Below are 21,928 nucleotides of genomic sequence, written 5' to 3' on the forward strand. Positions count from 1 at the left end.
TTTGTCATTGTGTTTATTTTCCAGCCATCAAAATGTGTGTCTAGACTCTACAGTGCTGCATGTCTATAAATACTTGAGACAGACAGATGCCAACATGGACAGACACACAGATTACATAGATAAAAGGCTTCTTGAAATAATAGCCCCACTTTCCGGTGGGCATGAGAGAACTGTCTGTTTTCAGTTTCATACCAACAGCTGGTAGGGACTGATGAATCATATGTCTGAAATACTTAGCAAGAATTCCATGGGTTTTACTAAAACCTGTGATTGAGGCTGCTGTGGCTATAAGGAATAGAAGAATAAACTGGTTTCCAGGGAGGTTTGAGGGGGAAGTGGAAGTGGCAGAAGGAGCACTAGGCTCAGACCAAATCTTCAGAACCGACTGAAAGGAGAACTGGAACTGACTGTAGAGACACATCCAGGATCATATCTTCCTTGACTTGAAAGAAGTCTAAACTCAAAGACCTAGAGAATGGCATCTTCTGCAGAGCAGAACTGAGCAGGAAACCAAGGAATTGGGAATCAGAGGGGACTGCAGTTGTGGAGCTGAGGTTCCTAGGCTCAGGAACAGTGTGCACTGTCCAAGGAATTTTGAAGGCAGTCTGGTGGCAACTGCATGGTGCTTGGGGTGGGAACAGCAGTTAAAGTAATTGACAAAAAATCTCTGTATCTCTTCCTTCCTCATTGTCCACAGCATGTAGTTAACTCCACATCCTATTCAAGCTGAATGGGGAAACAGAATGGATGAAAGGAGTTGCAGCTGAAGTGGGTGGCTTTTGCAGCAAAGGAAAGCAATGTTTATTACAGCCGGTAATCCTTTTACCATGAGCTTACAGAAACTAAGAACCTAGTGTCTGAGCAGCCCCTGCTTCTACCTGCGCACACAGCAGCTCATGGGAAATCCTTCGTTACATGTCCTTCACTGAGTAACAACACTTGCTTCTTTTCAGAATCTTCTCTGAATTATGCGTCTACTGGCACTCATTACACATTTATAGCTCTGCTGTAACCCAGAGGACTTGCTTATTATGTATCCTAGTTATTAATTTCAGCCATCTAGCACATCATTACAAGGTAACAAATAACTATGGATGGAACTGGGACTCATGAGGCAAGAAACCAACCCAAACCAGTTATGAATGGAGTCTGTGGCTGGGTAACACCTAAAAAATGAAAAATGTCTACAAATATTGGTGTTTTTTAAACTCAGTCTGATTTTTTTTTAGCATTTCATCATTTCCTCTGGGAGTAGGTGCAAAGCTCCAGCCACTAGAAAGGTACATGGTCAAATGTACAAACTAATTCATAAGGCCATGTTGTTATATCCTGTAAATGGCTATTTGAAATTAATTTTTTTTTTTCAAAGGTTGATGGATAAATTGCTCTCTACTTTTACAGATTGTTCTGGCAAATAGACAGTAACCAAAAGCATAAAGCATAATTCAGTTATGAAACATTGTATTTTTGTCCAGTAAAAAATTGTAGGCTTCTCCATCTATGATTTGCTATGGGTGAAATACACTCACTAACTCCAAGGAATTGATTTAGTGCTGAAGAGAGCTAGAGGAAAGCCTGGAGAACAAAAGCTTGGCAGGAACTGTGGAAAAAGCATTTAAGAGTGAATGCTCAGTTCTAAGGGGAACAGTTAACATTTTAACAGACTTAGTATGCCAAGCAGATGGCAGCACTTTCTTCATCCCCTGCAAGACCAAACAGCAGCCAGTTGTTCTCTTTAATAAGGTCTACACTCCTTGCGTATTTAAGTTCAGTTTGGCTTAGTTTAACTGAGGAATGGATTGTTTCTACATAAAGTGACAATGTGGAATATTTTGATACAGAAGAGTAAAGAAGATGTGGGAACAATATGGATTTTTATTTTCTGCCCCAGTTTTCCCAGCAGTACCCCTAAAGTTGCAGTGCATGTCTCATTGCTAGAGGAGGGCTGAACATGCCTTATAATGAGAATTCATTACCTCTTGGACAGAAGCAAGAGCTGAAATGATATTTGGCACTCCCTTTTGAAGGAGGACTTGTCACCTCAAGGGGTCAGAGATGACTAAAGACAAATTTCGAAGATAGCTTAAAACTGACTCAGATGTTCAGTTTTTGGTCGGAGCCTTGTTCTAAAGTACATAGCATGGCAGACAGGGGGTGCATTCTCTGAAACTTTTCAAGACTGGTACATATTAAGGAAGCATCTTTGTGAAACCTAAAATAACAATGCCCATGATGAAAGCAAAGGGGAATGCAAGTTCCCAAAAAACCAGTCTGGGTAGTTCCAGAAATTAATCTGTTTGGATTATGTAATAATTACATAAGTATGCTGGGACACTCCAACTGTTAGTAAAAGGCATAGATATGACTGGTTTATTGTAGTTTGGTTTGGTTTATTTATCGTTTTTTATCTAGCTGGACTACATCAGTCATTGATCTTTTCTTGATTAAACTCAGCATTTGGTTCAGATCTGAAAATTGTCAGGGTTCAAGGCTGTTAAGACCCAGGAGTATGATTTCAGTCTGTTAGGTTCATAGCTACTAGTCAGAAACTTGGCTGTTGACAAACATTACTAATAAATAAATAAATAAATAATTAGATTAATTAATTAATTAATAGGTATATTTCAAGCCAGGACTCTATTTCAGGCTTGTGTCAAGCAGCAATTCTAACTACATTTCTCTTTTTTTTCTTCTTTGTAGAACCAAGGTGCTGATCTTGAAATCTTCACACAGAATTGTGAAAGACTAACTATGGAGCCTGAAATAGAAAAGGAAAGCAACTTCATGATTTATGAGAGTGCAGGAATCATCTATCCAGCTTCAGAAATGCTCTGTACTGAAAAGACATTACAAGCAAAGAGTGCAAATTTACAGACCTGTTCTCAACACCATGCTTGTTGTGATAAGAAAGTAAGTTGTCACCAGCAAGTCTTCAGTGAGCAAAGAATTAATATTATTAGTAATGGCAACAAATCAAAGAATGACATTTCACCTTTGCCATTATGGGATACAGACTCTGTTCCTGATAAACAAGAATGTTTATGTGCTGTTCTTTTTTCTGCAAAGCTATGTGATGAGCCAAGGAAGGGAGACCAAAAGTGTAATTTTGACTCGCACAGTAGCAACGACACAGATCTTCTCTGCAGTCTGTCATGTGATGAATCTCTGTATGAAGCTAATCCCAAGCCAGTCGTGGAATCTGGAGAACCTGGGTGCAGAGAAGATGATGATATGTCTGCAGTGCATGACAAGCTGTGGAAGCTTCTTCATGAAGAAGAGTCAGATTATCAAATCCCATTTGAAACCCGGGGCATCACAAGTTTAGAAATTAGGCCAACAGATAACAAAGTCACAGAACTGGACTTTGTACAGGAGACTGGTTCTGATCACCCTTTGCCAATAAATTTTATATTAGAGGAGGAACCTATTACGCAACCAGCTAGTAGACAAAGAACAGAGAAAGAAGAGTGCAATGTTTCTAATATCTTACTTAAAACAGATGAAGCATGTAACAGTGCATCCATAGGAAACATTTGTCTTGCACAAGTGGTAGAAACAGATGGTATATGTCTAGATTCTAGCACTGGAAATAAAATGGAAACACCATCCATTTGTGTTTCAGCAAATAGTATCATAAATACAGAGGAGTGCTTGGAGCAGAAGCCAAATCAAACATTAACTGACAGTAATGGATCCATTCAAATGACTGTTGCTTGGGAAGGAAAGCTTACCATTAATAATGCTTCCCGAATTTGTGATGCAGATTCTCTTCAAAGATTAAAAAAAGTTCAGAGTGGTAATTTAGCATGTGAAAAAGAAAACCCATCTTACATGTCAGAGAAGTCGTGTGGGACAATTGGACAATTGCTTCATACTGAGCACAATACATCCTTGATAAATGAGTCTGTAACGGGTAAAGGGTGTCATTTTAGAGACTGTTATCCAGCAAGAAAAGCATTGGCTTATTTCCCTGAAAAGAAAGACATTTTCCCCAGTGAAAATACCGGTCAGTTTACACATGGAGAACACTCTTCTGTTAACACCATATGTAAAAATTATGAAAAGAATTTACAAGAAAAAGATCACTCAGACTTGGATGTGCAAAATGACGCTAATTCTGACAGCTATCATCTTTCAAAAAATAAGGACTGTCAAGATTTTCAAGTTGTTTCTAATGCACAGAAATATGGTTATGTAATGCAATTGCCCACTTTCATTAAGACTCCTGAAACCATAACACGTAAAAATCTACTCCAAAATATAGACCAGCTGACAGAAATAGAAAAACAAGAACTGGCATTCACTCCCTCCTCTGGGGATCCATTTTTAAGAGATTTTTATGTAGAAGTGCCCAGATACGAACCTTGTCAAACAGGAGAACAGAGAAAGATTTGCATGGGTGATGAACAAAGGGCTGGAACTTCCTGTGACTCAGGAGTTAGTCATGTTTCAGAGAGTCAGGCTGCACTTTCCCCTAATAATACATCAGAACAAGGTGTATTTTTTGTTGACAGCACCTTCAAGTCTGATGAAGAGTTAAAAACAGATTCTTCAAAAAATCAGGCATATGCATCTGGAAGTGTAACATCAGTTAGTACCCCGCTGCCTAGAAAGACTCAAAAAGAGTATCACAGCATAGCGAATGAAGATTATAGAGATACCAGTGATCAGTTAGATATCCAACAAGGGACTGTAAAAGAACCATTACCATTCTTCACACCTGTAAGCCAGTCAGAGAGCCATCTTACCAGTATATCAGCAATGGGATGTCTTGGCACAGGAAGTCAGGTAAAAACTGAATCCACACAAACTGCTGTCAAAGTAGATGAAAATTTGAGTAGGCTGGAAACTTTCTGCAAAGCATTGAAGGATCAGCTCCATAGAGTACCTGAAGAAAACAAGAAGGAAGCAGTCTTGTGTGAAAATAAAAAAGAGATTCAAAGAGCTATTGGATATAACCCAGATGAAGGTCCTTTGCACAATTTAGCTAGCTCTAAGGCTCAGAGACAGTTTATGAAAATTAGCACTAAGCAGTCCTGTCCTGACTTGATCTCTTCCAGCAAGTTAACTGAGGTTGATAATTCAATTAAGTCTATGGAGTATGATAAAGAAGTCATGACATCAGAGAGTGTAGTAACTGGTTTAGTTAATTTGCCACCAGGTGATTCAGGGAACAACCAGTATTTTCAAGAACAACCACCATGCAGCAGAACTCAGCCATTCTCCTTAGTGTCAACCCCATATGATCCGTTCCCAGTCAATGAGGAAAGGCTGAGAAATCAGGAAGGGTCAAAATCCTACCAGACATCACCAGCTGTTGCTGAGACTGAGCCCATCAAACATAAACAAGACAAAGCAAAGAGTGGACCTTCATCTGCTGGAGCTAAGAAGAAATTGCCACCAGCAACGCTGTCAAAAAAACCTCGACTGGAGGAGAGGGGAAATGTCAGCAAGGATCCTAGCTGTGTTGAGAAGTCTTTGAAGAGTGAGGCAGGCATGATTCATAAAGAAGATAGAAAAGAGCAAAGGAAAATAATTTTGAAAAAGGATAGCAAAGGTAAGACAAAACTGATTTTCATTTCTGTCCTTTCCTATCCTTCTGGCTACACTACAAAATTCAAATTCGTTAAACACACTGCAAGCCTACTTTTGTCTAAATTGTGTCAGCTAAAGGTGTCCTGCTCTCACGGATTTTAATTTCTAGTTCTGTGAACTCAGTAACTACTGCTGTGCTCATGCCACAGAGCTGAACCCTCCCTAACATCCTTTTCCTAGCTGGAAAATATATTAAATTTATGAACTTTTTAACCTGTTTGAAATAGTTACTTCTTTATTGGTCTTTTCGAGTAACTTTTCAGGGATGTATAGCATAATGGAACCACATAACTACACACAATACAGCAACTGCAAGCTCAGTACTTGTATTTTATTACATTCCCACAAGGCTGTGTTCCCAGTTATGCTTCTGCACTGTGGCTCCCAAATGCAATTACCCTCTCTTGGTTACCAAATGCTTTTATTACTTGCAAAGTATTACTGGTTTTAGTAGGGTACTACTGATAAACATTATGTTTTGCAGTCCTATCTGATGACTGATTCTGCATTCCTTTTCACCACTGTTGGTTATAAATGACACTGATGAAATTAACAATATTAAACTGACACAGAAAACAATTGAAATGAGAATCAGGTTACTTGTCAGAGTCTCTAGGTGGTTGCTAACAGGTACAACAAAATGCAGACAGGAGTAGCAATAGCGTAACAGCTAGACAGATGAGGTATTGGTGGTTTCTATGGATACTTTGCAAGGACCAAGATCTTATTTTTATCTTTTGACACTATGTTTCATGTTCGCATCATAAAATATTTTAATAGATCAGAGCAAGACTGAGCAGTGACTAAAGGTAAGCTACACAATTATGAAGTTCTTCAGAGATTCAAATTACAGTGCAGTCTGGTGAGAGTTCTACTTTTCCAATCACATTTAAAAAACCCCCAAACTTTTCTTTGTTCAAAGATGTGTCCTTTGCCAGAGAACCAAATGTGTGGGAGGAGAGACACATTCCTTCAAAGCAGAGCAAACAAACTGCAATTACTGAGAAATGCCTGATCTTTTTCCATATACCTGAGGCTATGTTTTAAACAGTCAGGCTTGCATCAGATAAGACTGAATTTTCTTAACCTTCTTCTTGATCTGCTTCAGTCTAGACTGAAATGAATGTGTGTTTGTTCAGAGAACAAACAGAATTGTGTGGACATTTGCCCAGCATTATGGGAAGGTTGGTATGGTTAGTCTGATATACTCAGTGTTCTCTTTTGTATTATTTTCAGCTGCAGGAGGAACAACTTTGTGGTTACAGCAGGGAATATGGAGCCATTAGTTCTATTTACAGTTCTGTCACATACTGTCTGCTTCATTTTAGCCCTGATTCAGCAAGATTCTTAGGCCTAAGGACTTAAGTGACTACAAGTTAAACATAGCAGTGAATTCCAGGTGCCTGACTCTTCGAGCTGGATCCAGCATTCCTTTGACATTAGATGGGGAAACTTAGACTGCAGGAATGGGATCCACAAAGGACATGTGTCAGGCCAGTTCATTCAGAGTGCAGCAGCTCAGAATTAACACAGTAGGAACATAACATCTTGCATTTACATCCCTTACATCTAGCAGGGATGTCTCACTTGAGTTGCAGGGATGTGTCACGATCCCAAAACCTTTCCCTAAGTATATGTTCCCTTTCTTTCCAAGTAACCTCCACCCTTCTGCTCATGCCATGCCCATGTGCAAAGACACTGGAGAGTTCTGTGAACCAGTAAAGAAGTCTTAGCAGAGAACCAAATCATCAGGACCTTCCCCAAGCTGGGCAGAGTGCTCTCTCTCTGTAACCTGAGTGATTCTTGGATTTGTTCTGCACGATGGTCAATGTTTAGCAAAAGAACTGTGCCCTATGGCTGGAAAGGTAGGGACTTTCTTTAGAGGTGGGAAATTAATCCTTGTGAAACTGAAGAGGGATGCAAAGGCCACTGACATTACCAAATGCAAATACCTAACCACAACGTTAATATCTAACCAGCTGTGTTTTAAAGGAAATGGTGCCATCACTGTATCTTGCAGCGTCTCATCCTGACAGTGTGTGTTAGGTATGTTCTGAGAACACCTTGGAGACTGAGCATCTCCTGGGACTTAAAGTGTTTTCTCTCAAAGGCTGTGATCATTTAAAAAAATCTACTAGTTACAAGTATCGGTTAATATGGATTCTCATTATGTAACCATATGGTATGCTCTACATTCGTGGTGGTTTTTTTTACTAATAAAACCGCCTGGACCTTTAGTCACAGAGAATGTGTATTGGTTAAGAAATTATTTTATGTTGATGCCTTTTCAGGCTAGAACTTCCCTTGGGTCCTATTCCATAAATTCAAAATGTCTTTGCATTGAAAACATTGCCCTTGAGTGTGTGGGGCACTGAATCAGTCTTCTCAAACCTCTGTATTTTAAAGCCTTGGCTTCTGCACCAGAAGAAATCATAATTATTTACCAGTGTTGTCAGATTCATATTCTTAACAGCTGAAAATCAGTCTGGGATTCCTTTAAAATGCCAAAACCATTATTATTATCTTGTAATCCTAAACTGTGGCTCTTCTCTTTCAAGCTCCCAAGCTGCTGAAGAAAATCCAAGCAGAGTTGTTCCCTGACTGCTCTGGAAATATTAAGCTATGCTGTCAATTTGGTGACATTCATGGTGACTCTACCATTACATGGACTAAAGATTCCAAGTTACTAGCTCGACTGCAGAGAAGGTAAGTGACTGTTTCTGAAGGACTGGTAATTTCTGAATAGCTTTGGGGAAAATATGCCAGTGATTCACTTTTGTGTTTGTTAAGAGGATTAGTATGATAGGTGCAAAAATTAAGTTTAACAGCGTAATTAAGTAGCTTATTTTCACACAGTGCATTAAAGTTGGTCATAGTTTGCATTCTATCACCAGTAATTCCTCTTGGCCTGATCATAACCAGACTCATCCAACTTTCAAGTACTATAAAATATCAAATAAAATTTGAACCTCAGCACCCAGCTAAACAACATAAATGCACTTGGTTAATATTTGGGAGGCTCTGTCCTTGTGTGGTGCAAGTGAATTGCTGAAAGAACTAACGTGCAATGTAGAGCTTGATGTGATTATTCTGCAGTATCAATAGAAACTGGGGGATGAATAGATTGAGAGCAGCCCTGCAGAGAAGGACTTGTGATACCGATGGGCAAAAAAATGGGATGTGAGCTGGCAATGTGCACTTGAAGCCCAGAAAGCCAATTGTATCCTGGACTGCATCAGAAGAAGCGTGACCAGTAGGTCAAGGGAAATTCTCCTCCTTTGCTCTTGTGAGACCCTACCTGGAGCACTTAATTTGATTCTGAGGTCCCCAGTACAAGAAAGACATGGACCTATTAGAGCAGAGGAGACCACAAGAGTGATCCAAGGGCTGGAACACCTCACCAGTGAAGAAAGGCTGGGAAAGTTGAGGTTGTTCAGCCTGGAGAAGAGAAGGCTCCAGGGAGACCTTACAGTGGCCTTTTCAGTACATAAAGGGGGCTTATAAGAAAGCTGGAGAGAGAGTTTATACCAGGACCTGTAGTGATAGGACAAGGGACAAAAGAGGGCAGGAATGAAATTACAGAAGAAATGTTTTACAATGAGGATGGTGAGACTGGCACAGGCTGCCCAGAGAAGCTGTGGGTGCCCCATTCCCAGCAGTGTTCAAGGCCAGGCTGGATGAGTCTTGGAGCAACCTGGTCTCATGGAAGGTGTTGGACTTGATGACCTTTGAAGGTCCCTTCCAGCCCAAAACATTTATGATTCTGTACTTTGAACTTCATATTTGTATCAAATGGAACTTGAAGCTGATTGGATTCAACAACGGGAGTTGTATTTAAGGAAGAATGATCTCTCCCCTTAACCCAGGCAATTAACCTGTCTCTGAGTGACCAGAGGCAGTGCAATGAGATGGGTGGAGATGAGTTATTTTCTTCTGTAGCAGTAGTGACATTCTTATCACATAGCTCTTAAAATCTGTTTATAATGTTTCAAAAATACATTTGAAACATTATAAACAGATAGCACTGTTTCCATGTGGTTTTATTGCTTCCAGAGCCAGCTTGGGTCTGCAAGGACTGTAACTGCATTCACATATCATTGCGCCCCTATTAATAATGTCTGCCTTTGATCCATTTGTGGATTTGCATACACAGACATCAAAGAACAAATATCTAGCTTGAAAAAAAGCAAAGGAACAGAGAAAGCTGAGTGAGGAGTCAATACTGAGGAACAGCATGCAACATTTTGGGCTTTTGTATGTTCATACTTTATATAATTTGGCCGTGATATTGCTAGAAATGTTAGAATGCCTTTTGGTGTGATTTGATTATTTTTTACTCTGATTGAGGTACTTTTCTCTCAGAATGTCATAGGATCATCTATTGTGAAACACATAATAGAGGCTGAATGCTTCTAAGTAGGGTGAGATAAAATATTTTTTCTACTTGCATCATATTTGAATCAGTCTTTGCAGTGAGGGACTGAAATTCCAGAGACAGGAGGAGACATATGTGGAATAATCAGGAAATACCTTTAAAAAGTATTGATGTGTAAAATTAACATATTCTGTTTCAGTGCCCAGGATAACTCTCCTGTCTCTTTGGCAATAGCTAAAGCCAGTAACAAAGACCAGGGAATGTATTATTGCTGCTTGAATAATCTATATGGAAAGGTGACTGCTGAGTTTAATCTGACTTCTGAAGGTAAATCCCAGTTTATAATTTTGATTAATAATAATGACAATGGCATTTTCCATTAATAATTTTTAAAAATATAACAACTGTTTCTTTGTTTCCTTGTAGTGTTGGAACATCTCTCAGGTTTTCAGAATTGTGAAGGTAAGTGCACACATCTGCTTGAATGTGTGCTCACAATTGGAAGGAACCATCTTTGTTTCTTCTGGTTTCCAAATAGAACAAAGAATGAAAAAATATAACTAGACTGAGACATTTTGACATGTTATCCCATGGGAAACTATGGGAATCCACTGAAGTCATCAGTATTGTGTTTTTGCTAGCTGTCTTTCCCCTTTTGCAGTCACCTTTGCTGTACCATCAAAGATAAAATTCAGTTTAGTCCATGGGAGTTTTGTAGGTTAAACCTTCATGTAGGATGGAATGGTTTGTGCAGAGTCAAGGAGTACCTGCTGTGACAAACTGTTGATCTGAACTTAACTCTGTAACTTCTTGTTAGTTTGGTGCACTAGTACTTCACATACAATAAACAGAGAAATAACATGGCATGTGTTATACAGAGACATAGACACACACGGAGTACTGAAAGCTCTTTTGGCAGAAATACTTGCCGTTGGTGTTTGAACACATGGTCTTTGCAAGTCACCTGCTATGTAACTTTACTCCAAGAGAAAGACAGGCATGAAGTTTTGGAATGCTTTCCCCATATGTTAACTTGTGTTTAATCACACTCAGCATATGTCTTGCTCTGCTGCAGCTAAAGATAGACAGTACAATTCAAATTGGTTTATCATTTCTGAACACACTGTACTAATCAAGTACTTCATTTGGCCAATTGATTTTTCTTTCTTTTTTTAGAAGAATAAAATTAAGCATTTAGTTCCTTGTTAAAATAAAGGCAGGAAACTTCATGTAACAGCACTGTATAGCTTTTGATCAACGGAGAATTTTAGGTGGAGTTAAGGAGCCTTCTAATTCTAGTTTTATATGTGCACTGTTTCCTCTGTGCTTCAAAGAGAGGCAATAGTGTGCAGAATCTAAACCAGAAATAACTATAAAGAGGAGCTGCAAGGACTTCATTGCTGTGTAGTCAACACCTTTTTTCTCCTCTTTATCTTTTTCACTGATATTCCTTGAAATGTAGTGCTGAGAGATGTGAGGTGCAGTTAGAAATTTTTAGTTTCTCTCAGTTCTTAACCTTAACCACTTTTCCCCCCTTATATATTTTTTTCTTCCATTTGTATTCCAGTGATCATTTAAAAGGGTGAAATCCATAATGCTGCTTGATTTCAGCTGTAGCAAACTTAAGAACACATTCTTATGCTACTGGTAATTTCAAAATCCACAGGTGGGGGGATAAGATGAATATTGTAGAAATTTCTCCTGAATATAATGATCACTAAAATGGATGTATTTGCTTTTTGATTGAAAGTGACACAGTCATTTACAGAAATGTGCTTCTTATTCAAAATCACTTATGAAGAAAAAAATCTTGTTATTTTATTCTACCTTTGCTAATAAACCTGCTTTTAAGCTTGTGCTTGCCAGATTGAAAAGAAACACTTTAACGTGCCAGTCTGCAGCACTGGAGCTGTGTAGCGCATGTGGTTGGTACTAGGAAAGGCATGTTTCCATCATGGTCATATTGGATAAGGACTGAGACCTCTTTCAGCTGAGTGCTTCTATGAACATGTTGGCAGAATCTTTCCTTGAAATGATTCAAAGCTGAAAGCTGAAACAAGCACTGGTTATACCAGAAACTTCTGGCTTTTCTGAAAAGACAGGCTAGCTTCAGAAGAATGTGCTCTGGGCACATGGGGCAAAGATCTGTGTTCTACTTTTAAATTCATATCTATGTACATTGCTGAACATTAGCTTTATTACTGTCTGTGTCTTCCCAAAAAAGCAGAGTTACGAGGATCTCTGTATTCCCTCAATGCCTCTTCAGTTCTCAGTCAGCTTGACCTCACATTCATTTGAAGCTCCAGTTTACAACTCCCCTAATATGTTTAAAACCAGCTTTTGTGATCTTTGCCTCCATTTTGTGTTTGCTACACTCTGTATTCTCTCCTTATGAACCTGAACTGCCATCTTTCTCCATGCTGGCTTCAGACAGTAGAGGCAGCAAGCTACATTTAGAGAAGCAGGGTCCCAACCCCATGTTAACACAAGTTAGGCCTTTTATTCTGTTTCTATCGAGCATTTTCTTTAATACTCTATGGGGAGATGCATTCGTTCCCCCATGGCACCCCTTTCCCTGTGACTGCAGAAGGTTGTGCAGAACAAAGCGGCATTGTGTTTCAGGTGTGGAAGAAATTGAATTCATGCAGCTCATGTTTAGAGAAGATTTCATCAGTGACAGCTATTTTGGTGGGAATCTGCATGGAATAATAGCTACAGAAGAGCTTCACTTTGGTGAAGGAATGCACCGGAAAGCCTTCCGAAGTAAAGTGATGCAAGGCCTCGTGCCAGTGTTCAGTCCTGGCCACGCCTGTGTTCTCAAAGTGCACAATGCTATCACGTATGGGACCAAGAGTAAGGATGACCTAGTTCAAAAGAATTACAAACTAGCACTGCAGGTAAGTTTCCCCTGTCCTTTGTAAGCAAGAATTGTGGGGAAAAGCTGTCTTGCAAATATTCAAACAGATGATCTGTTAAGTGTTTTGAGTAATATTCCATAGGCATATTTGTTTGTAATATAGGAATGCTATGTCCAAAATACTGCAAGGGAGTATGCGAAGATATATGCGGCTGAAGCTGAACCCTTGGAAGGCTTTGGGGAAGTACCAGAGTGAGTGTATATATATATAATTTTTTTTAAAATATACATATACATGTATATATACATATATTTTCCTGTGCCACAGCTGCTCGCTGACTGCTAGAAGAAAAAGAGGAATTGTGAGAACAGTGTTACAGCTGGAGTTGTGTCCTAAATAATACTAGGTATCGAGATGGTGAAAGAGATTCCATTTCCATTAGAGAAGGCTAATAAAGCGTAAAGACAGTAAATAGCAGGTAAAACCCATGTTTTTGATATAAATTTAGAGGAAAATATTAATGTTGGTGAAGTAACACCAGTAGGTGATAATACTAGTATCATTTAGCAACAGCAGTGTGGGATTAGTCAGGTCTTCCAACTTTCCATTAAAAATGAAATCTTGAGAGAAATCATGATCATTCTGAAGATGGTATGAAGTCACTCCTTTGGCAAGTTTTTAATGTATAGAGAGTCTTATGCCAGAAAGCCCAACTCTGATTCTAGGTTTTCACAAAGATTGGGTTACTTAATCTCAGCAGTTTTCCTTTTCTTGAATATGCGTACATCAGGCCATAGTTCAGTAAGTGTTCATCTCTGCCTCTGAGGCTGGAAAGTGGCACCTTAAAGATTTGGTAACAGATCTTTTTCAAAGAATTTGCTATTCCAGTGTCAGGCTACTGCAGAGAGTTGAATTTGCAGTGAATGGTTGACATTCCATCTGCCTTGCTTCAAGGATAAGACCTACATGCTTGACAGGAGGCTAAATCTCCATCTCTGTTTAGATAACACAAGATCTGCTCAGTTGCATTGATTCCCTGAAGAAAAGGACCACTTAAAGCACAGCCTCTGGAACAATGGCAATGAAATCTTTTAGGGAAAATATTTGTGCAAGCAGCTTCTTTTCTACTGCTCTTGATAAAATTTGTGTTTGAGAAATTTCTCTAGGCACAGGATATAACCTCTAGTTTTTGACACAAGAGAGAGACCATGTAGCCTACGCAAACTACAGGTCTGGTGCAAATCACAGGCACACGGAAGGTTCAGATTTGGTGCTTTATTCTAAACAGTTGGCCAGAAGACATCAGATAAGAAGAAAAAGAGATGATGTGCGTACGCTTTGGTCTGCTTTTTAATTTCAAAGTTTTAAGGCTGAATTCCTTTCTTATAGCCATCCCTTGTCAGTCCAAACTTGTATTTAAAAGAAGGTATATTCCTTGCAACATTTTATGAACTAAAGAGAGCATGAGAGGTCATACACATTTTCCAGTTAGCTTTAAAACTACAGCCTTAGCCTGTCTGCACACGTTTGACCATAACAGAAAGCTGACGTAATGATAGAGAGCACTGCCCTATAATAGTCAGTGGCCTGGCAGCTAGACATTTATAAAAGGGCAGAGGAGACTGAGAGAGAGATATTCTGTGGTCTTGAGGTTACTTATGATGCTTCTACAATGGTGTAGTACTAACATGTCTATTAACCAGTGACCCATTTATTTTCCTTTCAATGTGCAGTAATATGAAACTATGGAGCCATATGTACTAACAAAAGCTGGTCACTTTAATGATACTGGTCAAGTTAAGCTGATATCATACCTTTAGTGAGTAGGTTAGAACTAGACAAGTGCCTACAGTTGCAGTGATTGTCCCTTAGAAAGAGAATAACTACTGTGTAAAGGCCATTTGTACCACTTTAACTGCATGTGCTGTAACAATATGGGTAAAATATCACAACAACAAATAAATTAACGCTGTCAATAAAGCTTAATTGTAGACTAGGACTGGACGATTAATACAGAAGTGCTCTGGTTAGGTGTGGTTTTCTGTCTCATGACTAATTCTTCTAGATACTTCCTTTCAGTGTGTATAGAGCACATGCGTACATTCACAATTCTGCCATTTCCAGAATCCAGTACAAGTATGTCTGGAAGCATCTATACCACCCCTTGGGCAGTGTTACTCTAAGAAATTGTTTATAAGAAAGCAAGTAACCAGAAATCTGTTCTGTGGTGATAGTAATTTCCCTAGGAAAGACATGTACCAGCTAGGAGCTCTTGTGAGCTAGCTGGTGAAATAGAGTTATATTCTTTTATCAGCTGAAGCTGAATGGCTTTCCAAAATGACCTTATCTCACAGCGGTATTAAATTCCACTCTAATATACACTAATGTCACTTGTTTGCTTACTCTAAGGTCTTAATTTTGAACACTTACATTGTGGTATCAGAGTGCTGTCTAACAAGTATGCTGAGCTTTTCCAGTGTAAGAACAAATAGAAGAAGACTGCCTATGGGGTAGAACACTGCTTTCCAGACAGTAGGAACTTTGGTAACCAAGAAGTTCATGTTGCTAGTGAGACAGATACTTCCAGACCATTGTCGTTATCACTTCACATTCAGTCTTTCTTTCTGGGGAGACCATGAGACTCTAATTTTACTTGATATTGGACATGAGGTTTTGGCATAGTGCATCTTTAGACATAAGTCGACCTAGCCTGGTTTCCTACAAAAATTTGTAAGGCTTTCTGGCTAAACTAGCTCAATTTCTAAATTAATAAAATAAGACAAATTTTTTCAAGTTTGCAATTTCCTGAAAACTTCATACAGAAATAGCTGAACTTTTCTGACCTGGATCCAGACTGTGCCAAAGTCCAAGAATCTTCAGATTCTAGATTTTCACTTGAGCCAACGTGTCTTGAGAATCTGATATCTTTCCAGACACTTTCTTGTTTCCTCTTACTTTTTGGTAAAGTAGTTGCTTTGTATTTTCATTATCAAAAGTGTTTTCTAATTTTGGATGTGTCAGGTTTTAGAAGTCTAGTCTGAGAAATCCTCCACTTAGAGTGGTCTTGGGCAAAGCTCCTTCTGGAGAGGATCAAATTTGCAGGTCTAACACCTCACCAAGACTGAATCAGTCAGCCTGAGCAGTTGAAGCAGTGATATTCCAAGATAAGCAAGCACTCTTTATTATGCAGTTTGGGTTTTGGGATGTAATAGGACAACATCAGAAAGCATGCTTAGAAAAAGTTTACACCTGAATAAATAATACAAAGAAATGAGCACATAAAGGATAATGTGATTATGTTCTAGAGCTGCCTAGAAGATCCCAACCTTATCCAGATGTCTCCTGGCATTGTTTAGACTTGGTTAATTCATAGATCTTGCTCATTCATGCTCTGAGATCACTGGCCACTTTGCCTGTTTCTTAGTCCTTCATTGACAGAACTGGCTGGATTTTACTGTTTTTTATCCCTTGATTTCAGGATCATTCCTATTTTTCTTGTTCATCGCCCTGCTAATAACATCCCCTATGCGACAGTGGAGGAGGAGCTGGTTGGGGAGTTTGTGAAATACTCTGTCAGGGATGGCAAGGAAGTAAATTTCCTGAGAAGAGACTCAGAGGCTGGCCAGAAGTGTTGCACCTTCCAGCACTGGGTGTATGAAAAAACCAGTGGGAGCTTGCTTGTCACTGACCTGCAAGGTGAGTTGTCTGAGTGACGTGCGGAATTAGACTCTATAACTCGAAAGTTATAAAGTAGGTATGTTTATTGCGCGCAGATGCACGGGGGATCGCTCCTCCACAAGCGTGCATACCCGAAGTGACGAACCATCCCACATTTATACAATGAAACAAATGAATATTCAATTAGCGCCTATACATATTTGTTACCTAAACCCCGCTTCGTATGTTAATTAGCTTATCAGTCCGTTTCCTGGAATGTGGTGGTCTTGCAGGTTTGTAGGTGATTCATGTTCTTGTGACCATCCAATCTTCTCCAGCAAGGAGACTTAGCACTCCCTTCCTCTAGATAGCATTTGAATGTCTCTCATCTTCTCTCATTCTCTTTTAAATAGCCCCTTTTGTTAGAGAAAGAAGGGCAGGCGTCTCCCCGTCTCCCCTTTGTTAGAGGAAGAAGGGCAGGCATCTCCTCAAAAACTGTAGTTGTCTCCTCAGAGCTGTGTGCCTATGTGATCAGACACCGCACCCATGACTAGTCACCCTACCCACATTTCTGAGTAGACATATACAATCACAGTCGGTGTTAAGCGTCCCCATTTCACACTATTTCTCCATATCATGAGTAGGGGCAATAAAATGGCATTCCCATGATTCAGGCTGGTGACCACTCACAGTCAATCCTCATACCTGTGGAACTTCCAGAGACTTGTTTCTGAGCTATGTTATTCTTGGCTTTCTGTGTCCTATTGGCAATGTCGAATGTGCTCCTTCCATAACCTTGTAATGGGCAAAGTCTTCTCCAGATGTGGACAGTACCATGGCCCAGTGTCTGTTTTAATACAGCATCTTACGCAGATCAGAGTGAAAGACAGGAGAGAGAGTTAGGTTGATTTTCTAGCCTCTTTTAAGTGCACTCTGTTTATTTGTGTGTGGTGTGCACTATGCTAGGGAACAGAAAGACGTTAATCAATTGCCTACTGTGGCAGCAGGGGCTAACATGTATTAACCTATGCAGTATTATGATGTTTATCTAATCAGCAGAGAAAGGAAATGTTTACCTAGCTTATGTTCTTCTAAGAAGACAGTTTATAAAAGAAAAAAAACAAATCTTACACTCTTAATGAGAGAGTTGTTCTTCTACGTATCCCTTTAGTAAATCAGGACACTCAACATGAATCAAATCTGGCTTATTGTCTCACATCCCAGAGGTTAAGGAAATGTCATGAGAATGAAAGACCTCAGTTGTTAATAACAGCCTCATCTTTCACTCTTTCTTGTATCTAAATACTTACCTGCAATCTCTCAACAGTATAATGCTCCACATTCAGATCCTGGCTAGATTTGAAGAAACATGTTCCTTCAAAATAAAGAATAATGGGGAAAAAATGTCCTCCTTGCATTTACTAAATGCTCCCCTTATGCTCTTGTGGGTGTGACTCCTCTGGTCTGCTTGAAATGCTGTGCCTGTACCCAACACAGTATACACAGATGTATTTGAAACAGGGAAAGACAGACCATTGTTAAAGAAAACAAAACAAAAAAGTGGCATCTTAGGAAATATCCCATATTTTTTAACAAGAGAAGGCAAATTAGCAACAAGACATCTAAACAAGGCCCTCAAAGTAACTTAAAGGGAGAAGAAAGAACAAAATCCTAGCCCAAGGGAAGCACAACAGCAGAAACGGTATCTGAACCTCTATGACTGCTGCTACAAAGGACAATATACCTGCTGCCGTTGAAGAGAAACATCCTTCCTCTCTGATCATGTTCTCATTTGAGTATCTGGGCTGCATTTTTCAGGCATACTAATTGAGATTTCTGAGAGTATTATTTTCTAAGGAAAAAGGACTTAAGACCATCATTTCCCTGTACAGAAAAAATCCCACCCTGTGGGGCTGGATTTTGCCTATAAACAAGTCAGCAAAGGGACAGGTTAAAACCCCCAAGTTTTTGGAAGTACTGAATGAGAAAGGGATTTTGGATCTCTCTCCCAGTAAGTAAAAATAAAGTTGACTGACTTATAGGTATTTGATTAACAAAGCAAATATACAATTCCTGCTGATCAACATTGCAGTCCAGGTTTGCAAAGCATCAAAACCACAAAACCCATAAATATACACATCTCAGGGCAGATGCATAAGCAAAGATTTGGTATGTTTCTTAAAACGCCGTCCTCAAAGTGTAACCGCTCCTTCCCCACCACTGACTGTCAAGCACAGTAAACAAGCTATGCTCTTTTTATCACCTTGCTACCTGTAAACCACTAGTATGAGACTGACTTCTAGAAATTGTACAAAGCACAAACATCTTATTTGTTAAAATACTTTAAAATGATTTTTTAAAATGGTGACAAATAATTAAAATTAAAACCAGGAGTCAATAACTGATATTTAATGCCTCTATATAAGATGTTTTTGAATCTGAAGATATTCCTAGAAATTCTAGTGTAACATAAGCTCTGTTTCCTTGGTGCCTTGTAGGTGTAGGAATGAAGTTAACTGACGTTGGCATAGCAACACTGGCCAAAGGGTGAGTGAAAAAATATTTCTCAATAGCCTCAATAGATTTTGCTTTACACATCAGTCTTCACAGTGTAAATATGTTGGGGGAGGGTGCACTGGAAATTTATTCTTGCTTTAACTTTGGAAGAAAATAATCCTCATCTGGCTCTTTTAAATTCTTTTTGTTCATATTTATGGGAACTCACCTATAAGGAAAACATTTATTTTGTTCTAAAAGGATGGGGCTACGCTGTAGATTGGGTTTTGCTTTTCCTTCATGCCTCCCTTAAACAGGCTTATTCAAAGGGCATCTCATGAGTGAAATCAAGGTGTCTGGGGACTTACAAACAAGTAAGGCACTTTACTTGGTGGTATATTAGCTGGAGGAAGGTAGGGCTGAAAATGCAGGGCCAACACTGGCTACAGCCTGAGGTACAGTGAAAAACCTGGTGTTTGTGCTGTCCAGAGCTTCTGACCATGGAGGAAGTATCTCAAACACAGCATGCTGTTGAAGGCAGAGCTCCATCTGGGCTTGAACTTACTAGTACCTGCCCCAGCAACTGCAAATACAAGTGCTTATACCTATCTAGCCCTACTACTAGATCATGCTACCAGTATCAGAGGTGACCCTTCTCCCCTCCTACTCTTCCCTTGGAAGAAGAGATAGTATCTACCACAGTACTGTGGGAACTAGGGAATGAGATGCCCTGGAATGGGCCAAAGTCTTTATTGCCCTTTTTGCAAAGAATTTAAAGGGATGGTGCAGGGGCTGCATGAGAGAACACAGCTGAAATCCCTCTTGCAGCCAGCAAAAGTGCCAAAGCTTTAGAATATGCATTTATGCCACAAGCTTTTATAAAGACTCTTCTGTCAGTTTAGAACTCTATGAGTCAGTTTTTCCTCCTATAGCAGGCAGCAACCTTAAGCATTTCTTGAGCTGGGTGTTCTTGTCAGCTGCATGGGTGGAGGGAAGATGTCTATTCAGCTTTGTATAGGCCACAGCTGACAGAAAAGGAAATGTGTTAAGGGATTTGATGGTATCTCTTTCCCTTCTTTCTCAAAAGCAGTAATTCTGAACTATAACAAAAGATCTGTTCATAATGTTTAGAGAAGCCTGTTTCCTAATAGCTTTGCAATGGCTTCAGGTCTTTTGGGGAGTCTTAAGCATGTCTGTTAAAGATATAGGCCTTTAGTGTTCTAACATTCTTCCATATCTCTTAAATTTCTGTTAAAGCTTCTAGTTATTCCACAGGCCAAAAGAGCCATGGATAGGAATAGTGGGTATAGACAGTCATTCAGATCAGCTGGCTGCTGGAAAGGGAATGGGTGTAAATGCCTGTGAACAATGCTTTAAACTAATATTTTCCTTTGCAAAACTGACAGGAAAAAGCAGAGCCAATCACATGTATTTAGTCTTTATACTAAACTGGAGCTTGTCTATATACCCATGGTACAGGAAAAAAACCTCACAGTATCTTTTAAATTATTAAAAAACTGACCCCAGAAAGTTCTGGGAAAATCCTAATTAGATGCAGGCTGGCATCCATTCAAAACTTAGGTTGATTTACTTTTTTAGCTGTCTATCCAAAATGAAATCAGTTGAAATGAAGTTACATCATCCTGTTATAAAACAAAGGAGTCATAAAAATTTTATTTAGGCAATACTGTTCACTGGAATCAGAAGCTTTATAGTAAAGCTTACTTTGGCAGCTTTACTATAAAGTAAAGTCCAGCTTACTATGGCAAATTACACTTGTAAAAACACGTTGGAATAGGGAAGAGGATGGTGAAGTGAGAAAATGAACATACAACACAAGCTGTAGTAAGAATCACCTCAGTTATATAAAGGAATATAATTTCTCTTCATGAACAATCTCTTAAAAATGTTGAGTATCACTTTGTGTGTCATTGGGCTAATGATATTGCTACAAGACAACTTCTTGGTTCTGTATTTTTCTTCCATGCTTCTTTCCCGGAAAGGACACCTCTGCATTAGTGTTTACAGTTTGATTTTTAATTCCATGAGCCTGGGTGGGGAAAACAAAAAACTACACAGAATTTGTCTATATTACTGGCTATTGCTACTTTTGGTAGTGTGCAGCCATGCTCATGAGAGATTGTCTATCTCGCATGTTGGGGAGAACATACATAGTCCTACTTAACTAAAACATATAGTATGATATGGTTTTAACTGTATTGTTAGGGCAGATAGAAAGCTGTTTTTTTGGTGTAATTGCTTATAGAAATTACCAGTTTCTTCAACCACTCTTTGCAGAGGTAATGATCTTACTAGTCACACACACACACACTAGTCACAGACAGCTCCTCTGCCTCCAATTCTTCTAAGCCTGGGCCGATCATATCAAGGCAAACCAAAAATATCCTTGGTAAATCCTGTGATCCTTGATGAATGGGAGAACATTCATATTGCTCCTGGATGGAATGTACATTAAATACAATACTAATTTCACTCTAAGATTAAACTTGTGATCAGGGGAGGAAAAAAATGGGGAAAAAAATCCATCTCCCCCACCCCTGCCATGCTCATAGTATAGTCAAGCTTTCAAATAATCTAATGTCATAGTAAAACTGTTACGGATGAATTTGCAAAAGCCAATATAGCAACTGTCATGAATCATTCATGACCATTATTTATCCTCCAGTGTTTCTTGTAAAACAAGTACAATAAACAGCATATATTAAAAATTGGTACCTATATTCAGCATGGCTTGTTGCTGTTAAAGATTTATTGGGGGTCCCGACTCATATTCCAAGTCTGAGCTACCGTTTCTGGATGAGCATTTATGTATCCTTTGTCTTAATCTTTCCCCTCCTTCCTGTAGAAGCTGTGCAGGGATTGATGTTTTCAACAACTAACAATCTTCAAAGTAATTTTGATCTTTTATCCTTTTTATGTCTGTTTT

General features: G+C 39.1%; 1 protein-coding gene across 2 annotated transcripts in view; it reads left to right on the top strand.

Annotated features, from left to right (window-relative positions):
* Positions 1-21,928, top strand: part of ALPK2 (alpha kinase 2) — a 55,328-nt gene that overhangs the window by 14,991 nt on the left and 18,409 nt on the right. For both annotated transcript variants that reach the window (XM_080371475.1, XM_080371474.1), the window contains exons 2-9: positions 2,701-5,557; positions 8,154-8,301; positions 10,170-10,297; positions 10,397-10,432; positions 12,593-12,867; positions 12,991-13,079; positions 16,307-16,524; positions 18,984-19,032. In XM_080371475.1, the coding sequence (XP_080227601.1) occupies positions 2,701-5,557; positions 8,154-8,301; positions 10,170-10,297; positions 10,397-10,432; positions 12,593-12,867; positions 12,991-13,079; positions 16,307-16,524; positions 18,984-19,032 (3,800 nt within the window). The remainder of the gene's footprint in view (positions 1-2,700; positions 5,558-8,153; positions 8,302-10,169; positions 10,298-10,396; positions 10,433-12,592; positions 12,868-12,990; positions 13,080-16,306; positions 16,525-18,983; positions 19,033-21,928) is intronic.

This window comes from Falco punctatus (assembly GCF_963210335.1).
Source record: "Falco punctatus genome assembly, chromosome: Z".
NCBI lineage: Eukaryota > Metazoa > Chordata > Aves > Falconiformes > Falconidae > Falco > Falco punctatus.